This window comes from Odontesthes bonariensis, chromosome 22 (genome assembly GCF_027942865.1).
Source record: "Odontesthes bonariensis isolate fOdoBon6 chromosome 22, fOdoBon6.hap1, whole genome shotgun sequence".
In the NCBI taxonomy this organism is placed as follows: Eukaryota; Metazoa; Chordata; class Actinopteri; order Atheriniformes; family Atherinopsidae; genus Odontesthes; species Odontesthes bonariensis.
In genome coordinates, this window is record NC_134527.1 from 9,875,719 (window position 1) to 9,899,313 (window position 23,595).

Below are 23,595 nucleotides of genomic sequence, written 5' to 3' on the forward strand. Positions count from 1 at the left end.
GAAGGTCAGGCCTTTGCATTCCTATGAAAAATAGAAATAATAATAATGAAAACGTTGCAGCATACCACAGTGTGGGATTCACACCAGGGAGGATTTTGAGGTCTACATCCTCAGCGCTGACGGAGAACTATGGACATATATTTTGGTGTTTAAGGATTTCTAAAAGTTTTTTTTTTCCAATGGGCTCATTAACTTAATTGCAGGGGCATGAAATGGAACGGGGATATCATTCTGGTGTCTTAGTTTAACTCAGTTTAGCTGCCAAAGCACAGCGCAAACCAAAGTCCTTTCAAAGTCTCTGGCAACATCCCTTTGGTTGATCCAATCGACTATGTGTAGGCAAATAGCCAACATTAATAATTCTCGAAACGTTAAGCTGGTAGCTAATGGCTTACCTAAATACCATTGTTTTATCGCTTCAATACTGGGAGGGCAGGACCAAAAACCATTTAAAATTATTTTAAATTCAGTTGAAGCTTTTGTTCCAGATTCCCCAGATATCTGTTGGCTAACACATACAGGCTCACATGGGTTATTCCTAAAGTTATATTTCTGGAAATAATCACAAAAAAGTTTTAAAAAAATATAAGACAAAAGGGAAAACAATCTTTGAGAGTGAAAAAAATGCGAATATATCACTTAATAAATTCTGGTTTCATATTTATTCACATTCAGCAGTTCCTAAATTTCTAATTGCAGGTATTTATTAATCTGTTAATACTCTAATTTACGAGTGAATAACTGCAATAACAGAAAACTGTTCTGTAACAAAGCTTCCTAAATTACGAGTAGCATTTAAACGCACCACCCTCGGTGCAGGTGTATACTTTAGGTAACCTCAGAGAAAGCAGAGACGACATAGAGACTTCACGGAATTTGATCCCCTCGTGAAGAGGAACACGTATTAAATTAAAAGGCGATGGCAGCTTGGATCGAACCTGGAACCAGTCTTACTAAAGTTTAACCATTGCTGTTTGAGCAAAGAGCAATGTTTTGATTGGATCAAGTTTTTTTAGGCTAAAAGAAGCAGCGTCTGCAGCGACCCTGAATGTCTAATCTTCCAGGAAGTGCAGGTGTGCCGCTGCTGGGCGACAGATCCCTGGAGTTCTCCCGGGACCCGGTGAGCTTCTGCCGGCAGAGGACTGACAAACACCGCAGCAGAGTGTTCCAATGCCGCCTGCTGAACAGACCCACCGTGTTCATCTGCTCCGTGCAGGGCCTGAGAGAGTTGCTGTGTGGTATGCTGTTTATGTTGTAAGACCATTAGTGTCTGCATGTGTGTCACCGTGTCATTTAAATGTAATAACACGTTAAATAAAGAGATTTAAGAGAAATTATTTATAAATAACAGCACACTGTTAGTTGTAAATCATTATACTGATTTTACACTGAAAGAGGATGGGGGAAAGATATTTTTACTTTGTAGATGTTGAGTATTACTGTATACCTGATTTTATGTACTAATGATAAAGCAACATTGTGCTGTTTGTTTGATTTTATTCAGTTTCTACGACCAACTTTAACTTTCGGGTAATATCGTCTCACTTTGTATGGCTATTCCACCTTTTCTAATACTTATTTAAATAGATTTAGTCTTTAAAATATGGGCCTTGTACCATTCTGAAACTCTAATGTTGTTTTACAATTGAGCGTCTGCTCAATTGTGTAGTGTAGAATTTGAGATTCTTCTCCTCGCATGAAGCTTTAAATGACCAAGCTTCATCAAGTCTTAGAGTTTCTAACAGTGAAACGGGAGGCAGCCGCCTTCTCTACCTTTTAGATCAGGTTTAAAACTTTGTTGACTCATCCTTTGCTCTTAATTGGTACTATGACATTATATTGAATAGGAATTAATTGAACTTAAATGAATAGGTTCGGTTGCATATCCCTGGAAATTTGACAAAACCAATTCAATCCACGGAAGTGTCCTCGTAGGCCCTCCTGATCACACTCTTCAGAGTGGACAAATACACCGTGGCTGGAAACTCCAGCACTAGTCTTTTATGTTTTTTTTTTTTTTTTTTTTACAGCCAAGGACCTTTTGAGGGAGCACCCCAACACCAAAGGCTTGTCAGTGTGCGGAAAGCAAGTAGAGTTTTCATACTGACCTTATACACAGCCCAGTGTCATGCCACGGTTAGCATGGCTTCAGACGGAGCCAAAAATATTTTATTATTTTGTTTACTGCATTGTCAATTTAACGTGTGTATGCAACGTGACTAAGCATTGTGTAGCCTTTTAAATGTATCACAATCAGTGTGGAACATATGTCTTCATGGTGTGAACTGTCTTTAGCCGACCTGGAAAGACATGAGGTGTAACGACTTTTATTACTCTCATCTGTTATCACATGCACACTTACATCCTGCTTTCCAACAGCTATGGAAAAGTTGTGACAAGGAGCAGTTGTGCATGATTGGCAGATGTGGAATACGCCTTCAGTTAGTCTCATAAGTATATAAGACTGATGCTGAGCCCACTTGAGTTGAAGATCTTTCCATGTCCCGTATGGAACATGCATTTGTGTGTTTAATAAATCTATGAAGGCCGCAACGACTTTGTTAAATTCTTCCACCATGCATTGAAAATTCCTCGACAAAGGGAATAAACTGTCTTGTTTAACCTCACAGCGTTAAAGAACATGATGCATATGAAATTAAGAAATAAACTGTCCCTAAGTGCTTATATTTCGTGTGACACCAGCATTCTTTGGTTTTCAGCACACACACATGCAGAGAGAATTACACAGGGCTGGATCAGAGAGAACAGTGAGCATGACTGTGTGTTTCTGTGTTGCGTTTCAGAGAAGTCCAACGTGTTTCTGAAGGATCCAACTGATTTGATGACAAACATGTACGGTGACACCATTGTGACCACAAATGGTAAAACACACACACACTGAATTTGACATTAGTCGTGTCAAATATTTTTATATTCTGAAAAAAAGTAAGTCGTGTTTTTTTTTTTATTTTAGGCGAGGAGGCCTGCCTCCTCCGTCTGTCCCTCACCAGCCTATTCACAGGATCCTGTTTGAAATCATCAAGTGATCATATCTCCAGGTGATAGGACTGATGTGTTTGAGCATTAACTCACATATATGAAGTCCTATATCTGTTATGAGTCACATGGTTTATCATGACATTCTCCACGTTTTTCCCTTCAGTGTGTGTGAGCGCTGTTTGGAAGAGCTCTCCATCAGGTAACATGTGTATCCCTTTGTTTTAATCTGTGTTGCATACAGCTTTATGACTAATTTACTATTTAAGATTTGTTGCTCTGTTTCATCAAGTTTTGAGTAAATCAACCAAGGACTTGTCTTTAACTGTTCAGGAAATACCCTATTTATCAACTTTGAAATAAGGCAAATATCTAAAGGTTACACAGCTTTAAATCATGTGACATCTATGTGTGTATTGTATGTATATACTGTGTGTGTGTGTAGTGGTCAGCCAGAGTGTGTGTACTCCGTCTTTAAACGACTGGGGACGGAGTTGGTGTTGGACCTTTTCCTGAACATACGAGCGGAGGAGCAACCGGAACTTTTCCAGGAAATCACGCAGCTCTGCACCCAGCACTGGCATGGTAGACCCCCAACCCGACACACACAGATCCAAAAAAAGAAATGCCACAATTGGCAGCCATTATTTAGGAATGGAACAGATGTGTGTACCGCCGTGAACTTTCCCCAGGCAGTCTTCATTTTTTTCCTTTTTTAAAATTAGTTTTTTAAAGAAATCTAAATGAATTTGAATGAATTCTTATATATGTGTGGTACTGAAAAACGCTCACGGTATGACAAAGCATGACATTTTTCCTCACATTCTCTCTTTGTGTTAAAGTTTTTAGAAAGCTCTGTGCAATACAACATTGCATAACCTCCTACTTCTTCTTTCATTCGCCGTTTTTATGTCTTTTTCTACTGTTTGTGGTCGATTGCTGGACTCTTCCTCTTCTGCGTTTTTGCAGGTCTGATCTCTGCTCCACTTAACGTGAAGGTTCCTCTGTGGTCGTCGGGTTTCTCTACCGCTTTGGACGCCAGAGACAAACTGATGGCCATCATCAAAGACAAACTGGAGAATGACACCCAGGGGTGAGCCAGCTCACTACTCTGTCTTTTTTTTCCTTTTGTGCACCCACCCCCAAATATACAAACTCAGACTTCTAAAGTTTGTAGTAAATAGAGAAAACAAACATTGCTACTGCTTCTTTTAATCATCTCTCTGTGTATTGCATCCTTTCTGTCTTTCGCCACATTTCTGTCTTGTATTCAGACGCGCACAGGATTAACATTTCTTCTAGAAAGTGGGGACATGATTTGTTCACAAGTAGAACTATTGAGTTAAATCAAAGGTCTTGCAGATCTTCAAGACAGTATGAGTAGTTTCCAGGCACATTCCACAATATTATTAAGGAAACATATTGACGCTCTCCTTTTTTGCACTGCCATTTTCATGCAGTTTAGATGCTGGTAGAGGCCTCTGATCTCTGATCTCTGTTGATGCCCTGATTCGTTTACAGAGTCCGTGCTGTTAATTAATAGTAATCTTTTGAACATTATGTCTTAATTCCAGTGTGGCTCACTCTTTTTTTGTCTCTTCTCCAGCTTTGTTGGGTCTCTTGGTTCTTTGCCGCTGCCTGACTCTGGTTCTGCCGCCCAACATCTCCTGCTGTTCATCTCAGCCCTCATTCCTAAAGCTCTGGCATCGCTGCTCACCTCCTTCACTCTGGCACTCAGTGGAAATGAACAGGTGCACAAACTCTGTCAACACTGTGCGAGGAGTGGAGTATTGATACGACCTATAAAGAGATCTTGTTTTTGGAACATTCTGATGTTACCTCAGTGGCGCATGGACTTTGTACCTCTTTTGTTTGTATGAAGAAACATTTTAGGAAAAGCTGTGGCTCTGAATCTTGATGAAACAAAGTAAAATATTGCTATGCTTCCATTCTTTGCATTCTCAGATCGACGCTTAATACGATTTCTGGGATAAAAAGAATATGTAAAATGAAAGTTATCATCAATTTCCTTTCTGAAAACAAACCCTCTGTGATAACAGTGTGGTCAACAACTTCTTCTCCGTGTTCAGGAGGAGACCCGCCGTCAAGCAATGGAAGACCCTGATTACCTGCACAGAGTACTGCTGGAAGTGCAGAGACTTTGGCCGCCCTTCATTGGTGGGCGCAGAATAGCTGATCAGGTAGGACGATCACCTGTGTGCAGGTTTTACAGAATCAGTTTTAACATTGGATTGGATTGGACTGAGAGTCAGTGTCATACCAATCATTGGATTATTACCATAACAGACACAGGAAAAGAACAGCTCATCTCATATTGCAATATGCCACATTTTTTCCAAACATGCATCACATGAAATGTGTTTACCATACGATTTTGTTAAGGCAGAGCATTAAACTTCTCTGAAATTTGAGATTTTAAGGTTTTAATCATTAGCATAATCAAACTTTATGACAGATTCAAGGTCCAGTATCACAGAGACACAACAAAACATTGAGTAAATATTGTTTTTAAAAATTGAAAAACCTACCGTAGAATATATTTAAATAATTTTTCTGCAAGGAGACATCTCTAGCAATGTCTTTGCAACTGAGACTGATAAAGTATTAAACCTTAAGTTAGATAATCCTTAAATGATTTCCATTTGTGACAGATTAATACATTTCTTAAAATAGTCTGAAAAGTGCAGACTCCTGTTGCCACAAACCACTGACTCGCACCGATACATCACGGCCACTTCCGTTAAATTCTCATTGCATTACTATGGACAACTTGAAGTGTTCATTGGCTAGTTTTTCTTTAGTCTGACCACAAGTGAGCGGTCTAAAAAGGTGTACAAAATACCCTTAATAAAGAGCTAAAGCTCTAAATTATCACAGGAGAGTGTTTTCTCATGCAAAAATCATGCAACATTGCCTATATGAATCGTTATCTGTCATTTGTTCAATAATAAAGTGACCATTATACACAGCCCTACAGCATACGTACAGATCATTATCAGATGATTTAGCATCTGGAAATTGTAGATATTTGTCCTCTTTCATTCTACAGATAAAAACAACACTCCTTTTGGGATTATATGTAATATCATAGCACAGAACAAATAGAAAGGAGCTGCTGGAGTCCAGGGTTACTCAGACTAAAGGCCACCGGATCGTCTGCATACATAGTATGGATCACTGATAAATAGCAAACCATACCCCCAGATTGACAAGCTCTTAGCTGCGTGGAAAAGTCATCCCCTCTTGCCTGACACCATTGCTGACCTCAAATGGGGCTGAGACACTATCACCATGGGTGAAAACGTCAGTATGGGTGACTTCCCCGTTAGCAGTCGGAAATCACCCGTGTTCCGGATGAAGTGCACCCCACTTAATTAGCATGTTCTGGTGGGGATGCCAGTAAGCCACAATTCTTATATTTGGACACCCCTCTTTGGGTTAACTTAACAAATAGCACTCCATGGTTAACACAATCAAAGAGCCATCAATTGTATATGAAAAGACTGGCAACTTTTTACCTCTTTATAGTTGTTTACAATTTCTTTGCAGGTGTAGTGTTTAGTGTTTAAACCAAACTGGTTATCTGTGGACACAATATGCTCATCTACTCTATCAAGAAGAATTTTTTCAAGGACTTGAGATAGGATGCTTGTTTGCTGTGGGTCTGTAATTCTCTAAGCTACCCATTTTACTGGCTTTGTCCTAAATAACCGGCACTAAAAGAACAGATCCAGAGAGATATGAGCTAAGCCACTTGCTTTGTTGTTGTAAATGTTTTCCAAACTTATAAAGTAATGTGAAATCAAATGCCTTCCTTTTCCGTTTATAATAGTTTATCTTGCGATATCAATTTATTTAGATTCCTGCAGTCTTAAAAGAAAGAGAAAAAAATAGACACCCCCAAGAACTTGTTGTATTTTTGCTGCTCTTGTATCCACTAGATGGCGACATGTGGCTGTAGATGAAAGTCTCCCTGACATGCTGAACAGCACCGAGGTACAGAGTCAGGACTGAATAACAGAAACACACTGGAGTTGATTATATTAGGATTTGGAGAGCAAGATGCTCTGATTTTGTCATTTTGAGTGGAGTCGTTTCACATTTTGATTCAGAGTCGTTGAAACTGTCTATAATGTTCTGAAAAATCAAGCAGCTATGAGAACAAGAGTGATTCCCTGATAAATGTTTACTGTTGAACCTGAACAGCATTTGACCAGCTAAATGTTTGTGTTTAGAACACAACACGATACATGAAACATCATGAGGAAATATAACATGGATATCTGATTTCTGATAACAGAATGAAAGTAATCGAATGAACTTTAGTTCAGGGTTTCTCTGTTGAATTAGAAAAGTTTTTTTTATTATTTTGTTTAGCCCCTATTCATTTGGAATTGTTCCATCATTTCAAAATGCTTTTGTTAACTGGTGCTATGTATAAATGCACAGCCATGTAAAGTCTACTTTGCATGGGTATATTTTCTCCTTTGGGTCTACTTTATGTGTTACAACATATAGTTTCATTCCCCCAAGAAAATCCACCCTTTACTCATTCTGTCTCCTGATTGGCTGGCGGCTCACTCCGAGGATGGGCAGAACACCCTCTTCCTGCAACAGCAATCTATGATCATTATGACCTCATCAAACCGGCTTACGCAATGACCCAATAGAGGGCATTGATCCCCTCTCTGTGATTGATTGTCTCAGTTCCCCCCGGAAGGAAGGGAGCGGGGGTCAGGGTCTCTGTAAAGTGGAAAGTTTTGACACGTCTAGGAAATGCACCCTTTACAGTACACTTTCTTTCCTGTTTCAGAATGTGTGTTGATTTTTAGAGAATACCATTAGGAAAGGAGGCGCTCGCACGTTGGTGTGTTGTGGTTGTGGTTTGCAAATATCCACAGGTACAGATAGACATCTGGATATTTGTGTTAAAAAAATACTCCAGCTTAAACCTAAAGGTAGCTCTTTGAAGGGCACTCACAGTTAATTAGTGGTGCTCTGCCACTGCCATAGGCTGTCCCCAGCCAATACCTTTGTGTAACCTGCACTAATAAGAGCTAACGTTAGAGGCAAGTGCCTGTACTGCAGAGAGTTGTCGAGATGTTTATGTGTGTGGGGAAAGTGCATGAGAAACTGTTTGTATTCACAGTCAGGTGGAAAATCTCCACACTCCATCAAGTGGAACAAAGATATGCAACATATTTAGCAACCTTAATGTGTGTACGTGTGTGAGAGAGAGTTAGTGGAGGAATGAAGTGGGTGAGGGCAGCGGCATCTTTTAACATGAACTGGGAGAAAGAGGAAAGGGAGATTTGTGGAAGATTTTCCGCTCTGCCAGAGAGAGGCAGAGCGAAAAATGAGAGTGCAGGGGAAAGAGAAACAGTGATCACATTTTCTGGCAGTCCATTAATGCAGCTACTGATGGATGCAATGAAAAGGTGAACTGGGCAACAACTGCGCAACTGCTGTTTTTGCCTCAAGTTGGTTATTTTTCACCCAAAATAAATGTCTGAAAAACAGAGAATCGTTCAAAAATGTTGTGAGCCGGCATTGTGCTTTCCATTATAATCCAAAAACGTTGAAGAGACACAAAGATTTTGTTTACATAAGACACAGTGTAATACTATCTATAATGTCCAACGACTGAAAAGATTATACTTTAAATTGTTGAAATATTTTTCATAATGTATCCCTCTGCATTTGTGTGTGCTTGTGCAGGACTCCACCCTTGCAGGATTTCACGTCCCTAAAGGTTATGGAGCAATCTATATCAGCCACGCTGTCCACCGTGACCCAGAGGTGTTCCAGCAGCCTGACAGCTTCCTGCCAGAAAGATGGAGCGGGAGGTGAGGATCTTACTTATATCTTTGGGTCACCTGGGTTAGTCAATTCTGTCCCTGTTGTAAAAATCTGCTCCGACGTCCTGCGTGCTTCCTCTTAGCAGTGAGAAAGTTTGGTTTAAGGTTCGTTCAAGTTTACACTATAATGTGTGTTTTACCACAAAGAGCATCAAAGACAGGACACAAAATAGAAAAACTTGGGCAAAATTCCAAAGAGTGTCACACATTTTGCACATAATGCACATTTCAAAACATCAAATGACACGCGTCAAACCAACTGCCCCAATTCATTTCTATAATAACCCCCCACACACAGCCCGAGCCTCACACTTCTAGGTACTGTTCTGTTTTCAAGCAGCCACTACAGAAAAACTCATTTTTCACTTCTATCATGCAAGTACATCCTGGTTGTAATAGCGGATCTTCTTCCATGGTACTTCAGCTGTTTTTATTCCTTGATTGTCATCGTATTTGTAAAATTGGACGTGAAAGGATTTAACTGTTGAGGTGTAGAGGAATAACTGGAGCAATACTAACCACAGTCCCGTCATGACAGAAATATATGGCAATTCATTGCTCAGGAAACCGGGATCCTCGGGTGAGAAATCAAGTTTAATACATCCAGGTGGAATTATAAACTAGTGCCTGAATGTGGCTGAAAATATTTCTGTGATAAAAATTACATTGCATATGACTATTGATTTGTACCACCAAGTGGTACCACCATGACAGTATTACAGGGTTAAACAGTATATGTTTAAAACCACTGTAGTACATTTAGGCTCTATGAAGTCAGAAAACAGCTGGGATATGATAGCCTACCAAGTACAATATCGAATGTTGGTCAGGTGCACGCATGATTCTTCAGTGTTTCAGTTTTTGTTTTCTGGGTAGATTTAAATGTCAGGAAAATCGTTAATCCTGTCTTCTGCGTGCATTCGACTTTCTCCGTCTATAGATGGCATGTATTAATGTCATTGTAGTCCATTTTTAAGGTGCTGCAGTTTGTGTGCCTCTGATAAAATTCCTTTACTTTTGATCGAACTGTATTTTTGAACAGTTGCAGCCAGAAGGCAAATTTTATTAGATGATTTAGAAATCGAATCATCAAAAACCTGCAAGACAAGTTAGACTTTGGAGGCGACAGTGCAAAGAAATGGGCAAATATTTAACCACAAAAACATTGTTATTCAACCAGATATCCTTTATCATAAAAAATACACATCTGTAGCAAACCAAACTGTTGAAAATTCTTTGATTTACGATTTAATATGGACAAACCTGCCTCTATGGATATATCTGTTCTGGATGACTCAGATACTATATCAACTGTGAGGTAATAAAGCAAACAGAGTGCCATGACTACAATTATCAACGTGTTTATTTTGCTGGGTTCTTTGTTTTATTTTAACCTTTGCAATGTGGGTTTATTGGAGCTCAGCCACGCTGACACGCTTCCAGAAAGACACCTGAGAGCTGTGTGGGCTGTCAGGGATGGTAGGCAGTGGACCTAACCATTGTAAGGCATAGGACATTACTTTATTTATCATGCATCCATAGTTAGGAACAATACTTTCAAAGTATTTGATATTATTGGGAATCTTTTTCTTTTATGTAATATATACTTTCTTTGTCATACTAAGGGTTTGTTTGCCATGAACAGTTAAATTGTGTGCCTCACTACCAACAAAAGAGAAGCCTTCAGCACATGTAATACCAGTATTTAAATATTTGTGATGAATTCATATCGTTTTAATGGGATTGGCGGGAGTAGTGCATTCACCTGTGGTGGGCAAACTAGGACAACAGCACTGCAAGACAAGCTTGACCACGCTGAGCTTTACCTGCATAGCTCCATCAACGCTTGACTCCACGATGTGTGGTATCACAAGCACACACATACACTCAAGCACACTTACCATTAGAAGGAACAACAGGAAGGAAGCTTTCAGCACTTTCACACATTAGGCGTCGAGACAGAGCGTCACAAAAAGCCATTTTCCTAAAAGCCATAGAAAAAGAAGAAAAATAAAGCCTTTTTTCCTCCATGTGCATGACAGCACAGATATTTTTCAAGGTCTGGATAATATTTACAAGGACCGGAAATTAAGAGAGAATTCTCTTTTGTTCCCACTTGACTTTTTCTCATAGTTCAGGCTGTTGAAATCAAGGACATTAAAAATGGTGAAGCCAAAATCATTTCATGAACAATTTTTCTAAAATGGATTTTAGACTGTAATTGGGACTGATATGAACTTATATCAGCAGCAACTTTGACCCCTGCATTCCACTTTTGTACTTACACACAGGACATGTACAATGAAGGCCTGCCTTGAGACGGGCTCTGGGAAAAGAGCTGCGGTGAGATAGATCGCAGGGCTAATTTGGTAGTTCTTCAATTCATTTAACTGTTTTCAATTTTCTTTTAATTCACTTTTTTACTTTTTGTTTTGATTTGTTGTTTGGTTAGGTTTAGGCAGTGAAATCCCTTGGTTTTTGATTAGGCCACACAATTTTCTGAACCGAGTAGTTTTATTGTTTAGGTACCAACATAACAAAGGAAATAACAAGACCTTTAACACTCTAGAGTCTACTACAATACAAATTAAAGACAGATCTATCTGGCAATGATAATTTGTACTGTATCATGTTGTTCCACAAGTTCTTGAAATGGACAATGTTTTATTTTTAACTAGACATACCACACAGTAATATCCCATTTTACTAAATCTATAACAGATTTGTATAGATATAGTAATTTAATAATAGATGCATTGCGATCGAAGCGATCTGTCCTGTTGTGAAACGGATATACCCATAATTTTAGCTAAAAGCTCACTTTTAAAAATAGATCCTGCTTTTGCCAGTGACCAGGGGCCACGCATAATAAGATTAAAACAACAGTCGAAGCTGCAGCCTGCTTTACGGTGCTGTACTGTAAAAATCATGCTGGTTAGCCATCTTGCTTCATCTGCCCACATTTTTAACATATGATTTTTACTTGGACTTTACAGCACAGGCAGCTAGTTCGACAGATCAAATTGCAGGAAAAAAATGCCTTCTTTACAGAATAAGAGATGCACAACTACCCTCTGTCTCCAACCTTCTCTGGATAATTGAAACCTCATCTGGCTCATTCACCGATTCACTCCTCCAGTCAACCCTTTCTCTATTCATCGTTCTCCTTCATTCACCTGGTTATTCTCATTCATGCCCATTGACTCAAGCGGCAGAGTTGAGGGGGACAAAATCCATGAATGTATGCATCTGCTGCCATGGAAACAGGTCACTTGCCATTGTCTTTACCAATAGGGATTTCCTGTGAGCATGTTTTGTCTACAGGGTGGGGGAGCAGCTGTTTTCTCTCCCATGATGCCTTTTAGAGTGTAATGAGATACAGAAATATGAGTCAGAGAGGATCTTTTTTGTCGTTGTTTTTGCTGTTGTGTTTTCAGATAAAAAAAAGGGGGGGATTCCTCTGAAATTGCTGCTATTTCACTGGATCTGACAGTATTAATCAGTGAGGTTTAAAGAATTATAAGATCCCAGTTTGCAGGTCTCAACAGTGAACTATGGTTATAGGTAATGACTGACAATTTTAGTGTTGAAGCTTCAGTATGATTTGTCTGTTAGAGCAGTGACAGAGGGGTTTTAGACCAGGAAATCACTTAAAAGGTTCTACAGTAAAAAAAAAGAGCAAAGGGATAGAGGTTGAGACTGAGATTCTTATAATTATATAAAAAAAAGCTAAATAAAGATAATAATTTACAATATATGTCAGGAATCTGCTCAACCCGTGTATTCCTTGACAATGTGCTCACAATGCACACAATCTTAACTTAGCAATTGATGCCATTTTTTAGGCTTGTAAAGACAAAAAAAGCACTCAGTTAAGAAATCTATGAATGAAAAGACAGGTAGCTGCTGCCATGGTAACTGGCGACCTCACACCTATTTTTACCAATGGGGATTCCCTCTGTGCACCGTGTGTAATTCTGTGTGTTTCTGTGCATTGTGCAGAATGAGATGGGGTTGAGGAATGAGTCAGAGATTTTCCTTGAGGCATCCAGAAATGAACTGAAACTGAGCAAAAAAAAAAAAAAAAAAAGATGAAAGATGAAAAATGGGTTGCGTAGATGCCCACTATTTCTAAACCAAAGTCTGAGATGTCCAAATTTATAGTATGTGAGGATAAATGAGAGTTTTAGGGATATGTCTGGTAATATACTAGATTTTTCTTACCATCTTCTTTTTTTTTTGCATAAAAAATAGTTGATAAATATCTACAGTCCTGCGATTGGTGACATGTCCCTTCATTACTGTGAAAATGCAAACGCTACTTTATTTTGATTTTACCCTAAATTGCTGCTCCAATAAGTACCCACCTGCAGCAATAAAAACCTAACATTAAAAACCTCCAGCGACTCAGCATATCTTATACGGAGCCACACACATTTTAAGATGTATGTCTGCAGTAAGAAACAAGTGTTGGTGTAGAGGATGTTAATCATATTTGTGATGGTTTCCAGGCTCCTTTTCATGCCACCTGGCTCTTTAATTTAATGACCACGGCTCTGTTATATAACAAGACCTACCTACAAACACCACAGTTTCGTCTGTTTGTGCTCAACCTTTTTTTTTTGTTTGTTTGTTACGTATTATGTCCCAGTGCAGATTGTCTCGGTGTGTGCATATGTGGGTTATGTGCGTGCGTGTGTGTTTTTCCACTTGGAAGCGAATAGTGAAGCTGGCAAGTTAACATCCCATCAGCCGAACGCCCACACAGACTCCGGCCCCAGATAAGTGAATTGGAAATGCTACCAAGCACAGATAGAAATCTCAGCTACTGCAGGTTTCTGATGAATATGAGAATAGGGACTTTCCTTCTTGCTTAAAAGATACTGATATATATCTATTTTCATTGGAAGCAGAATTTTTTTTTTAATCTTTAGCATTTCTGTGTTTCCATAATAACCTTCACACGATATCTCAAAAATCATGTAAATTATATTACAAATTATAACATCAGGTGCACAAAATGCATGGATTTTGGGGATCTGCTAGAATTTGTCTCCCTGCGTGAATGTTTAAAGAACACTTTCCTTTTCTCATGCCATACATTGCTGCAGCAACCTCATGTCACCTGTCTAAAACACTCAGTTGAAGCCTGTGTCCCTTTAAGATTCAACTCCTGATTCTGATTGGTAAACTAAGTCATGAGGAAACAGTGGAGCATGAGGCATATATTCATCCTTTGTATGCCTGGACTGCAAACTGGGCATTTTAGACAGCTTGCGAGTATGTTCTGTGGGTGGAATTACTTCCTTTTTTGTGAGGACTTTGTGACGTTGCAGACATTTTATATTCACAGAAAGCTACGTTGCAGACTAAAAGGAAAGATAAAAACCCAAAAAGCATTAAATAACATAAAAAAACTAAAAAAGCACATATTTTCATTAGTTGAGTTCCACATATTGACATCGTACTGCAGTACCAGTATAATGTGTTTCAGTACAAAAAGCCAGATGTTCGCTGAAAGTGAGTTATTTCTTTCTATCTTTCTATCTATCTTTTATTCACAATCCTCTCTCTCTCTATTCAAACTAAAATTCCTTTTGAATAATACAGGAACAAAAAGCCCTCTTGCTTCTTAGTCATGGCATCTCAGCCTGCCACCTCATGAAGATTTAGTTGAGTAAACTAAATTATACCGGGCACCAGATTATAATCCTCTGATTCATTTCCCATCCTTTCAGAATATTTGATAAAGCTTTTTGCTGGACTCTCTCTGTTGCACAGTATTACAGGACTATATTGTGCGATACACATCTTGCCGTTTCAGGGTGGACATAATAGTCCATTGAATGAATAGACATAGCAAGATGCTAATAATCTCCCTTCTCACATGCACAAACCATCCGACACTGCTTCTAGACTACACACATCACTAATGCTTCCTGTGTGCCTTTAATCAGAGCTCAGGTTTCAGGAAGACAGGATGCATTAGACAGAAGAGGCAAGAGATGGCCGGCATCAGCAGGTTATTGGCTGACAGCTTGAAAAAACTGGTATTTTTTCCAGTATATTTTTAGAGGCTTCATATTAGAACATAACAGCAGGTACGACGAAGGGAATCAGGCTGATAAGTTGGGACACTGATTCATCCCCATTTTTGGGATTTTGTGCACCTTCAGACTTGCTCATTGAAATCTACTTTCTCAAAGTCTTTTAATTGGCTTTCTTGACCAAAGAGAGGTCAGCTGGATCGAGCATGGTGTGTGGGTGTTTTGTGTTAAAATACAGTACACGCATCAAGTGGAGTTTTTAGATCAACAGTTTGAAAGAATGAGCTGTGTTTTGTTTTGAATCATTATGGCACATATTTGTGCCGCTGGTTTTGTGGAGGTAACACACAAAGAAGTCTGAAGGTTGGCAAATATGGTGGTAAATAACAAAATGTGTTAATTAAAGTAAGTAGAACACTTTATTAAGAGTTACTACTTGATAAATAGCACAGATGCCATGCTTATAACAAGTTGGATGGTCCCTTAGTGTGAAGAATGCATTTCAAATTTTGATTTGACTGAGCACGGTAAACAGCTTTCCACATTGCCTCAGTCCATTTAAATAAGCTTTGGCCCAGAGAGGACAACATTTTCTGGCTCATGTTCACATCTAGCTTCTTTTCTGCATGATAGAGCTTTGACCTGCATTTGTGGAACTCGATGAACTTTGTTCACAGACAATGATACTGACAGTGATACTGATTTTTGCCGATGGCTGAACCTCCTTTACTCCCGAGAGACTCTGCTTCTCTAAAGTGCTCTTTTTGATTCATCATGTTATTGACCTGTTTCCAATTAACCAAAATTAGGTGCCAAAGGTACCAAAGAAGGTTCCTCCATTTTCCAGGATTTTGTCGCCCTCGCCTCAACTTTTTTGCAGCTGTCATAAAAATCCAAGATGAGCTAATATTTTTTAATGAAATAGTGAGATGTGTCTTTCAACATTTTACTGTTTTCTATGTTCTGTTGTGAATAAAATATTGGTTCATGAGATTTGCAAACCATTTTATTCTATTTATGACACAGTGCACACTGTACAAAGATCTGTGAAAGTCAGCTTGATAAGTACTGCATACCCTTAAAATTGGAATATTTTGACAGCCAAAGCTAAGCAGTGTTGTTAGTGGTGGGAAAGATGTCCCACGGTGGGGAACTTTGTAAAGAATGTATAAAGATTTAGCACGTGATGGCCACTCTTCATGTGTTCATCATATGATCATCCTATGACGCTGTGTAAGCCAGTGGATGACAACGCTTTCTTTCACAGTTTTATTAGTGGCAGTCATGAAATAGTCATTAATCTGCTGAATGATGTATAGAAAATAGTTTTCCAAACAGTTTTCATGCACCACCACAATTTCTCCCAATTTACAACATTAAACTAGAATTTGTTGTTGTGCTTCTGTGATTCTTTTAACACAGTTTTTATTTCCGACTATGTTTTTCGCATCTACAGGAATGCAGGCCAGGAGCACTTCCTGTGTTCATTTGGCAACGGGCCCAGGAGCTGCATTGGGGTTAAGCTTACCAATGTCTTTCTGAAGGTGACAATACTCAAGACACCGTCAAACACAATCACATATTCAGGCACTCTCTCACACACACACACACACAGTTTCATTCTGGCCATTTCTCAGTCAGCAAAACTGTCTGTATTTTAAGCAAAGCTGCTGAAAGACTTTATGAAAGTTGCGTTTTCTATTTTCTTTCTCACTGCATTTCCCTGCTGTGTCTGTACATTACAGTCTGTACAAACCTGGATGCAAGCTGTTCCTGGCTGACTGATTTGTAAGCCAGTAATTCTGCCTATAGGAAATGTAATGTGTTGGATCGCGGAGGGAACAGAGTGTCATGCGGAGATTGGGTCAACTGCTTTACCTTTCTGCTCACAGCAAGCCAGCTGTGGCTTGCACACACTCAAACACATGGGGAAAAAACTCCAGATAGAGCGACCACCATCCCCCAAACATCCAGGAAGTAGAGCACTGCCCATGGGAATGATGGAACCGCTAGGCTCGATGTGTGTGCACAAGTGTGCACAAGTGTGTTTATTTGTTAGAAATACTAAAAGGAGTGACATGGAGTCACCCCCTCCACGTTGTTATAATTGGTTTTGCTCTTAGACATTGTGTATTCATTTTCTGTATTTTTCTAAACAATCTATGTTCCTATTTTGTACTTGTCCACCCTGCTCATACTACACAATGTATGTCCTTGAATGGTCCAAGATTTTAAGATAGCACACCTCGACTAAATAAGTGGAACAGATGAAGCTTCTCTATTTTGTCAGATAGGTCTGTTACATTAGATCAAGCCTGAAACAACACTCACACACACGCACGTTGTTTATCACATCCCAAGAACATGACGTGGACGGTGGTTGGCCTGTTAATTTTACTAATAACTGGCCAATTATACTCTGTGGCGTGTAGGTCCAACCTCTGTGAGATAAATGTGAAGAAGATAAATTTGAACTATTTTAGGATATCGGGGCTCGGTCTAACGGATTTCCAGCGAGACCTCTGTCACTCCGAGTCCAGCGCTGCCATACTTTACCAGTGACCAAAATAAATACTTTGTCTGTGAACTCGAAATTCCTCCGGCTTGTTCTAGGGCTTCCAATGAAAGTGCCATGGCTAACAATGTCCCCATGGCACCACTTGCCATAGCCACCATTGCCTACATAATACAGGCACACGTATTACACACAGCTTGAGGAAGGAGCAAAAACATGACAAGTACCTTACAGGTGGGACGATATTTATTTTTCTAGAAGGGTCAGTGCCTTTGGAAACTGGTGTATGTGTGAACGAATGTGTGTCTTGAGTGTTATGGGCCCTAACGCTGATTAGTTAACAGGGTGACACCAACTTGAAAACAAGCACTTCCTAAGACTCCACCTAGGCACTTGGGTACCTCATAGAGGTCCTAATTGATTTACGGTAAGCACTGCCAAATCTAATGGATACTGTATATCGAAGACGGATTATATATTTTTACACAGTCCAAAAATATGATGCCATTGTTTTGTTTACTTATATCCTGTTTTAACTGTGAAGCAAAAGTCAAAAGGCCAGCTTCCTTTGTTGTTGGAAAATGTTCATGTACAGAACATGTTCAACAGTAACTTTTTTACCTTATAACTGGGCAAAATTGTGGAAACACCTTGCCTTTTAGGTAATACTTTGTTTGTTTTTCAGTGGCAGGCCATGTATATTGCAGCCAGACCCTCAGAGCAACCCTACCATGAATGCATGAATGACAGTGTAAAAGATTATGCCTCTATTTTGTTGTCAGACAAGACGCTGCATCACAAAGACCACACCTCACACATCGGTGTTGATACCAAAGAGAGGAAATTTACAACATAACCAGCAGACTAACTCATACAAGCACCAAGCAATGAAAGCCCCTGAAATACAACCAACAAGCTTCCCCCGCAGATTCCAGCCAGCCGGCTGGCCTTAAAGGCATATTCCACCAAACAAACTCAAGGCCACACCCAGGTCACTGAATCTCAACATCATTTAAACCTCTAGCAGTGTTGATAGTAAATATCCATTAACACGCCCAGCACAAAAATGAAGTCTGTCTTATCTATTGTTATGTACCCGTTTATAGTATGATATACAGCATGGCAGTCACATACAACAAATAAAAACAATCAACGTGTAACAGATAAGAGACAAAACTTTTTTTTTTTTTTACTTTGCCATTGTTCTATTAATACACAATAGCCAAAACAGACTGGGAAAAAACAGACAGCAGTCTATGCCTCGTGGGCCCACCACAGTTGATGACTGAAGTAAGCTAGGAGATGCTAAGTTAGCACCTTGTGTTAGACCATCTCATTACAATTACAGTTCATTACAGTTAGTAGTTATTGAACATTTTCTGTTTTGTCTAAAGGCCTTTTTTATTGTTGTTGTTCTTTTTGTCAAACTGATTCATTTGGCTTTATTTATTTATTTAGTGAAATGCCTAAAATTCACAAATCCAAAGGCCAGATGAGAGAACAGAGGGAAGGAAGCAGCCAGTAAGAGGCTTATCTCAGCAGTCTACATCCGTTGACTCAGACTGTTAACTAACACACTCAAAGTATGTTATTTAATCAACACTGGTAGATTTAATTCAGCCTGACATCACTGATGTTTTTTTGGTGTAGGATTATTTAAAAGAGATACGTTGTACCTTTTTTTTTGTTTGTTTGTTTTTTAAATTTTTTAGACAAGTTGTCTATTTTTTCTGAGGTCTTAAAAATATATGAGAGCTTTGGTTAAAGTATAACTTGGTTAAAGCTCACCAGATGTCTTCTCACCCCTGTTGAAACTATTCTTCATCCACCAGTACCTCTCACTCCACCTCTGACTCTACCCTCCTCATCCTGGGGTTGTGCCTCTCTTGAGGCTGACGGCTCTTCAGGAAACACTACCCAGATCCGCCCTCTTAGGACATCACCTGTTTCGTCCCAGCTTCTTACGCACTTATTTGTTTCCAAAATTGTCTTTGTTTTCAAAATTTTCTTCCCATTTGTCTAGGTACCTAACTTACTGCACTTACTCTAACACTAGTAATGCTCTTAGCTGTTTGGTTTAGGAAGGAAATGCACGTGATTTCTTGTGACCTGAAGTTCTTTTGTCCACCGATGTGGAACACACTTATTGTAAGTCGCTTTGGATAAAAGCGTCTGCAAAATGACCGTAATGTAATGTAATGTAATGTAATGAGTCAAACAAGATGGAGTTCCTGAAGGACTTTGATCCACAAGGCTTCTGCAGGATGTTAGTGTTCATAAGATGGTCGTTATACAATCCCATGCACGTGACCTTCTATCATAGACTTTGTTTGAGTACGTAACTTGTCATCAAAACCTGGGCCTCTGTTGTGCAATTTAATGCAGAGACATAACAAAGCTATTCCTCCGGTCACAGCGATGACATTCAAGATTTTTCCCACCAGAAAAAGAAATATTTCTTGCCACCAATAAGGAGATGTGCACAGCATAACTTGTAGGAAGACATTTGGGCCCTTTATTTCTGCATTTAAACATTTTGCATGTATGCGCATCATTCAATAATTGTACTTGGAGACCGACATTTTTTAAAGCATGCAAATTAGCTAAATATGCAATGTCAATGGACCAAGAGCGATGAATGACGTTCAGTGTAGCAGACGAGGCTGACCAGAGAACCGTCGCACAAGCTTTGTTTGCAATGACGAAAGCCTCGCAAGACTCCTTATCCATTTTTTTTTTCAGCCACTCAAATGTGTGCTTTCAAGAAGTGAAAATAAAGTTATTTTATTCAAATTTAATTTAATAAAAATAGTATGAAAGATAAATACATACATAAACAGCAGAGTCGTAGGTGTTGCTGCTAGCTGTCCAAAAACTGTGAAAAATGACTCACAAACACAAATGTGACTCATTGTAAATGTTGAGCATGACTAAATGGAGCTCAGGTGCTGGTTAATATTTTCTCCTTTTCTCGAAAGGTCAATCATATGTCATTTAGTTTTGGATTAATTAGTCACCAAAACCAGCTGTGTGTTTCGTATTGCTCATGAGTGGGATAATGAGAACAGGACAAAGCAGAGCCTTGCAAATGTCGCAGATGGCACCCAACTGTTTACCCCTCACTACACCCCATGCACAGTTACGAGTGTTATATTTTGCATTTAAATTAAACGTCTTAATTATTTTAACATCTTTCTTTATGCACAGATTAAATCCATAAAACTAATCATTATTCTCCTAGATGCCTTCCAAATGCAGTGTGACTGAATGTGCAAATTATCCCCGCCTCCTTTATTAATATAATTACATTTCATTGCATTTTTGTGCATCCTTTTTTACAGTTTACACACAGTTATGCGAATTGCTAGCGCTTAATTTAATTTCCTAATAATCAATCAAATCTAATCCAATGCAATTGTCTATATTTGCATGGGACATTTTACGGACATATTCAGTTAAATTCATTTTAATTTACCTTTATTTTATCTTTCACTGTATATCTGTCTCTGGAAAAGTAAAAGATCAGATTGGTTATTTAAAGTACATCTGACATGCTTTCAGCAGGCTGACCATTTGCCAAACTCACACACACACACACACACACACACACACACACACACAGAGAGAGAAGGACATGACCAGAGTAAAAAGTAGACCGTGGGGATCTAGGTCAGAGATGTGACTCATCTCCCTCCTTCATCCCTTCCTTGTCCTCATTCCTCCCCACCCCCGCTCTCATCCTTCCTCGGTTCCCTCACTTCTCCTTTCATTCATCCTGCTCCTCCCCCCACATCAGGAAAATTCTCATTCATAAAGTGAAGGGGGATCGGACGTGATTGGTCTGCTCAGCTGCAGCAAGACAAGCAAATAAGGAATCATGTAATCATGTAAAACGTAATCTTACAAACTTTAGTCAAAAGCTCTTGTTGAACTGTACCTCATTAGTGAAACACTGAAAAATATGACTCATTTGAAAATGTATTTTTCACAAGTTAAAATCAACACTTGCTGATGCCAATTCAGTCCAAAGGACCTAATGTTCCAGTAAAAATCAGCTGCTAAAATGTGTTACATTTGCTATTTCAAACACAGAAAGGAAGATACAAACAGAAGAGAAGTGTTGTGGAGGCTGTAGCTTCACAAGTTAGACACTTAATCAGTGTTGGCTCTAGTAGCATTTTGTTTTTGCTCTGCGGCAAAGATGCTGAAAATAGAACACATTCAGAACACAATGTTTTTGTTTTTGTTTTGTTTTTCTGCCAGGAAGCGTGCATGTACTTGTTAAAGCACTATGACTGGTGGTTGGACCCTCCATTGCAGGACCTCGAGTACAAATGGCTGCCTGTGTCTCGGCCCACCAAACCCCCCACCCTGTCCTTCACCCGACTGGATCAGACCGGATCTGACAGAAGGAACCCCAGGGATGCACAGCATGTTTGACCAAATACCTGCTGCACACTAAAAACTGTATTCATTAGTCAAATACATGTCTAGAATGTTCAGAGAAAGCTTGGGAATGTCTTAAGATATGAAGAGGGAAACCGGCAAACTGTGAGGCTTTCCCCTGCTGTTTATAACTCTGTAATCACCCTGGGGAAAGCCAAGAAGGGTGCTGCTTTCACTCTGTGTCTTACTCTGTCAGATATTCTGCAGCTTTTCTTGATTGCCCTGCAAAGGAAGGCATGATATGAGTCATTCTTCCAGTGTTGAATCTGATAATCTTTTTTTAATGAGTGCTTTGATATATATATATGAGTGTAAGTGTGTGTAGGAAATCTCCAGATCTACAAAAAAGAAATCCTTAGATTACTTGTTTTAAATACAATAATCTGTCACACATTGAATATCAGAAATAATGCTTCTTTTGTGATAAACGCTCCCTTTTTCCCTTTGTATGATGGTGTATCTCAAAATAGAAACTCACTGCAGTATCAGTATTCATACAGGGAAGCACACGTCACGTGCACACGTGATAACATAGGTAAACCCTCAGATTCCATCACTGACTCCAAACCTGTGTCCCACCACCTAGCAACCACCACTGCTTAGCAACAGTTCGTCATACCAACTCTGACTTGCTTCCTTTTAGTATGCAAGTCTCACACGCGCGCATGCACACACCAACCTGGTTATTTTTTGAAAGCATTCAGTTGGCACACCCTCTGAATCCCCTGTAATTGATGCCAACCGGCCTTTAAGAAAGCTCTGCTGAATGTAAATCACAAATGTGACTTATTCTGTGACAGCTGTATTGAAAAGCATTACTTCGAATATCATATTTATTATTGTGCACTTGAAGAACACATGTTTTGTAGTACATCTTACGGATGTATTTTATTTCTGTTTGAATTCTATCGTTATTTATGTGCAGTAGCTGTCAAATGTGCCTTACGCTGTCTTTATGTTTTGTGTATGGGTGTCCAACTTGATTTACCCCTGAGTCACTTCAAGTTCAAGTTTCAAGTTTCAAGTTTATTTGTCATATGCATGAAAACACAGGGTCAACAATGCAATGAAATGTGTTGGATGAGCCCAACGTGCGACTCAACAGTGCAGTCAATAAGAAATAACAACAATAGTTTTTAAAAAAAAGAGCGATATTAATATCAATATCGAATAAAACAATAAAAGAATGTGTAGTTGCACACATGAGTTTTAATGGCCTAGTGGTTAAGGAGGCGGACTTAAGATCAGAGGGTTGCAAGTTCAAGTCCCGCTATTACCTCTCCCTACACGTCTATTCATGGCTGAAGTGCCCTTGAGCAAGGCACCTAACCCCACATTGCTCCAGGGCCTGTAACCAATACTCTGTATCTAAATAGATGTAAGTCGCTTTGGATAAAAAGCGTCAGCTAAGTGTAATGTAATGTAATGTAATCAAACCAAAAGTAAACATTTGTAAACATACTAGGCTCTTGTGTCTTCTCTTGTCAAACGGGTTGATTAGTTAAGTGCTGAAAGCAACACCAGAGAAGTTTTGAACCTTGACACTATTCACTTCCGAATAGTTCTGAAGTGCAACAACGTTTGTTATGCACATTCTCTCACCTGAAACTGCCCTGGGGCACCCATAGGCTACCCATAGATACTGCACTTCACTGCACTGTTTGGTTTGCTACTTGGCACGATACTGTTTTACTTACACACCAGCAAATAG

General features: G+C 39.3%; 1 protein-coding gene across 3 annotated transcripts; it reads left to right on the forward strand.

Annotated features, from left to right (window-relative positions):
* Positions 1-841: 841 nt before the first annotated feature.
* LOC142373111 (putative cytochrome P450 120) lies at positions 842-23,343 on the forward strand. 3 transcript variants are annotated; one of them, XM_075456192.1, is made up of 12 exons: positions 1,153-1,238; positions 2,031-2,136; positions 2,805-2,882; positions 2,975-3,059; positions 3,164-3,199; positions 3,443-3,582; positions 3,967-4,090; positions 4,604-4,748; positions 5,088-5,198; positions 8,737-8,864; positions 16,380-16,467; positions 21,702-23,343. In XM_075456192.1, the coding sequence occupies exons 3-12, from the start codon at positions 2,843-2,845 to the stop codon at positions 21,876-21,878; spliced, it is 1,074 nt and encodes a 357-aa protein (XP_075312307.1). In that variant the 5' UTR covers positions 1,153-1,238; positions 2,031-2,136; positions 2,805-2,842; the 3' UTR covers positions 21,879-23,343. The 3 variants fall into 3 exon arrangements, with proteins under 3 accessions (XP_075312305.1, XP_075312307.1, XP_075312306.1); XM_075456191.1 differs by having other exon boundaries at positions 2,031-2,085; XM_075456190.1 differs by lacking the exon at positions 2,031-2,136 and having other exon boundaries at positions 842-1,238.
* Positions 23,344-23,595: the final 252 nt, after the last annotated feature.

What these genes read in the sequence shown, in the direction of transcription:
- LOC142373111 (XM_075456190.1), top strand. Translation starts at nt 1,049, where the DNA reads ATGTCTAATCTTCCAGGAAGTGCAGGTGTGCCGCTGCTGGGCGACAGA. An exon ending in GGCGCAGAATAGCTGATCAG is followed by an intron (nt 5,199 to 8,736) that starts GTAGGACGATCA and finishes GTGCTTGTGCAG; the next exon opens with GACTCCACCCTTGCAGGATT. An exon ending in CCAGAAAGATGGAGCGGGAG is followed by an intron (nt 8,865 to 16,379) that starts GTGAGGATCTTA and finishes TCGCATCTACAG; the next exon opens with GAATGCAGGCCAGGAGCACT.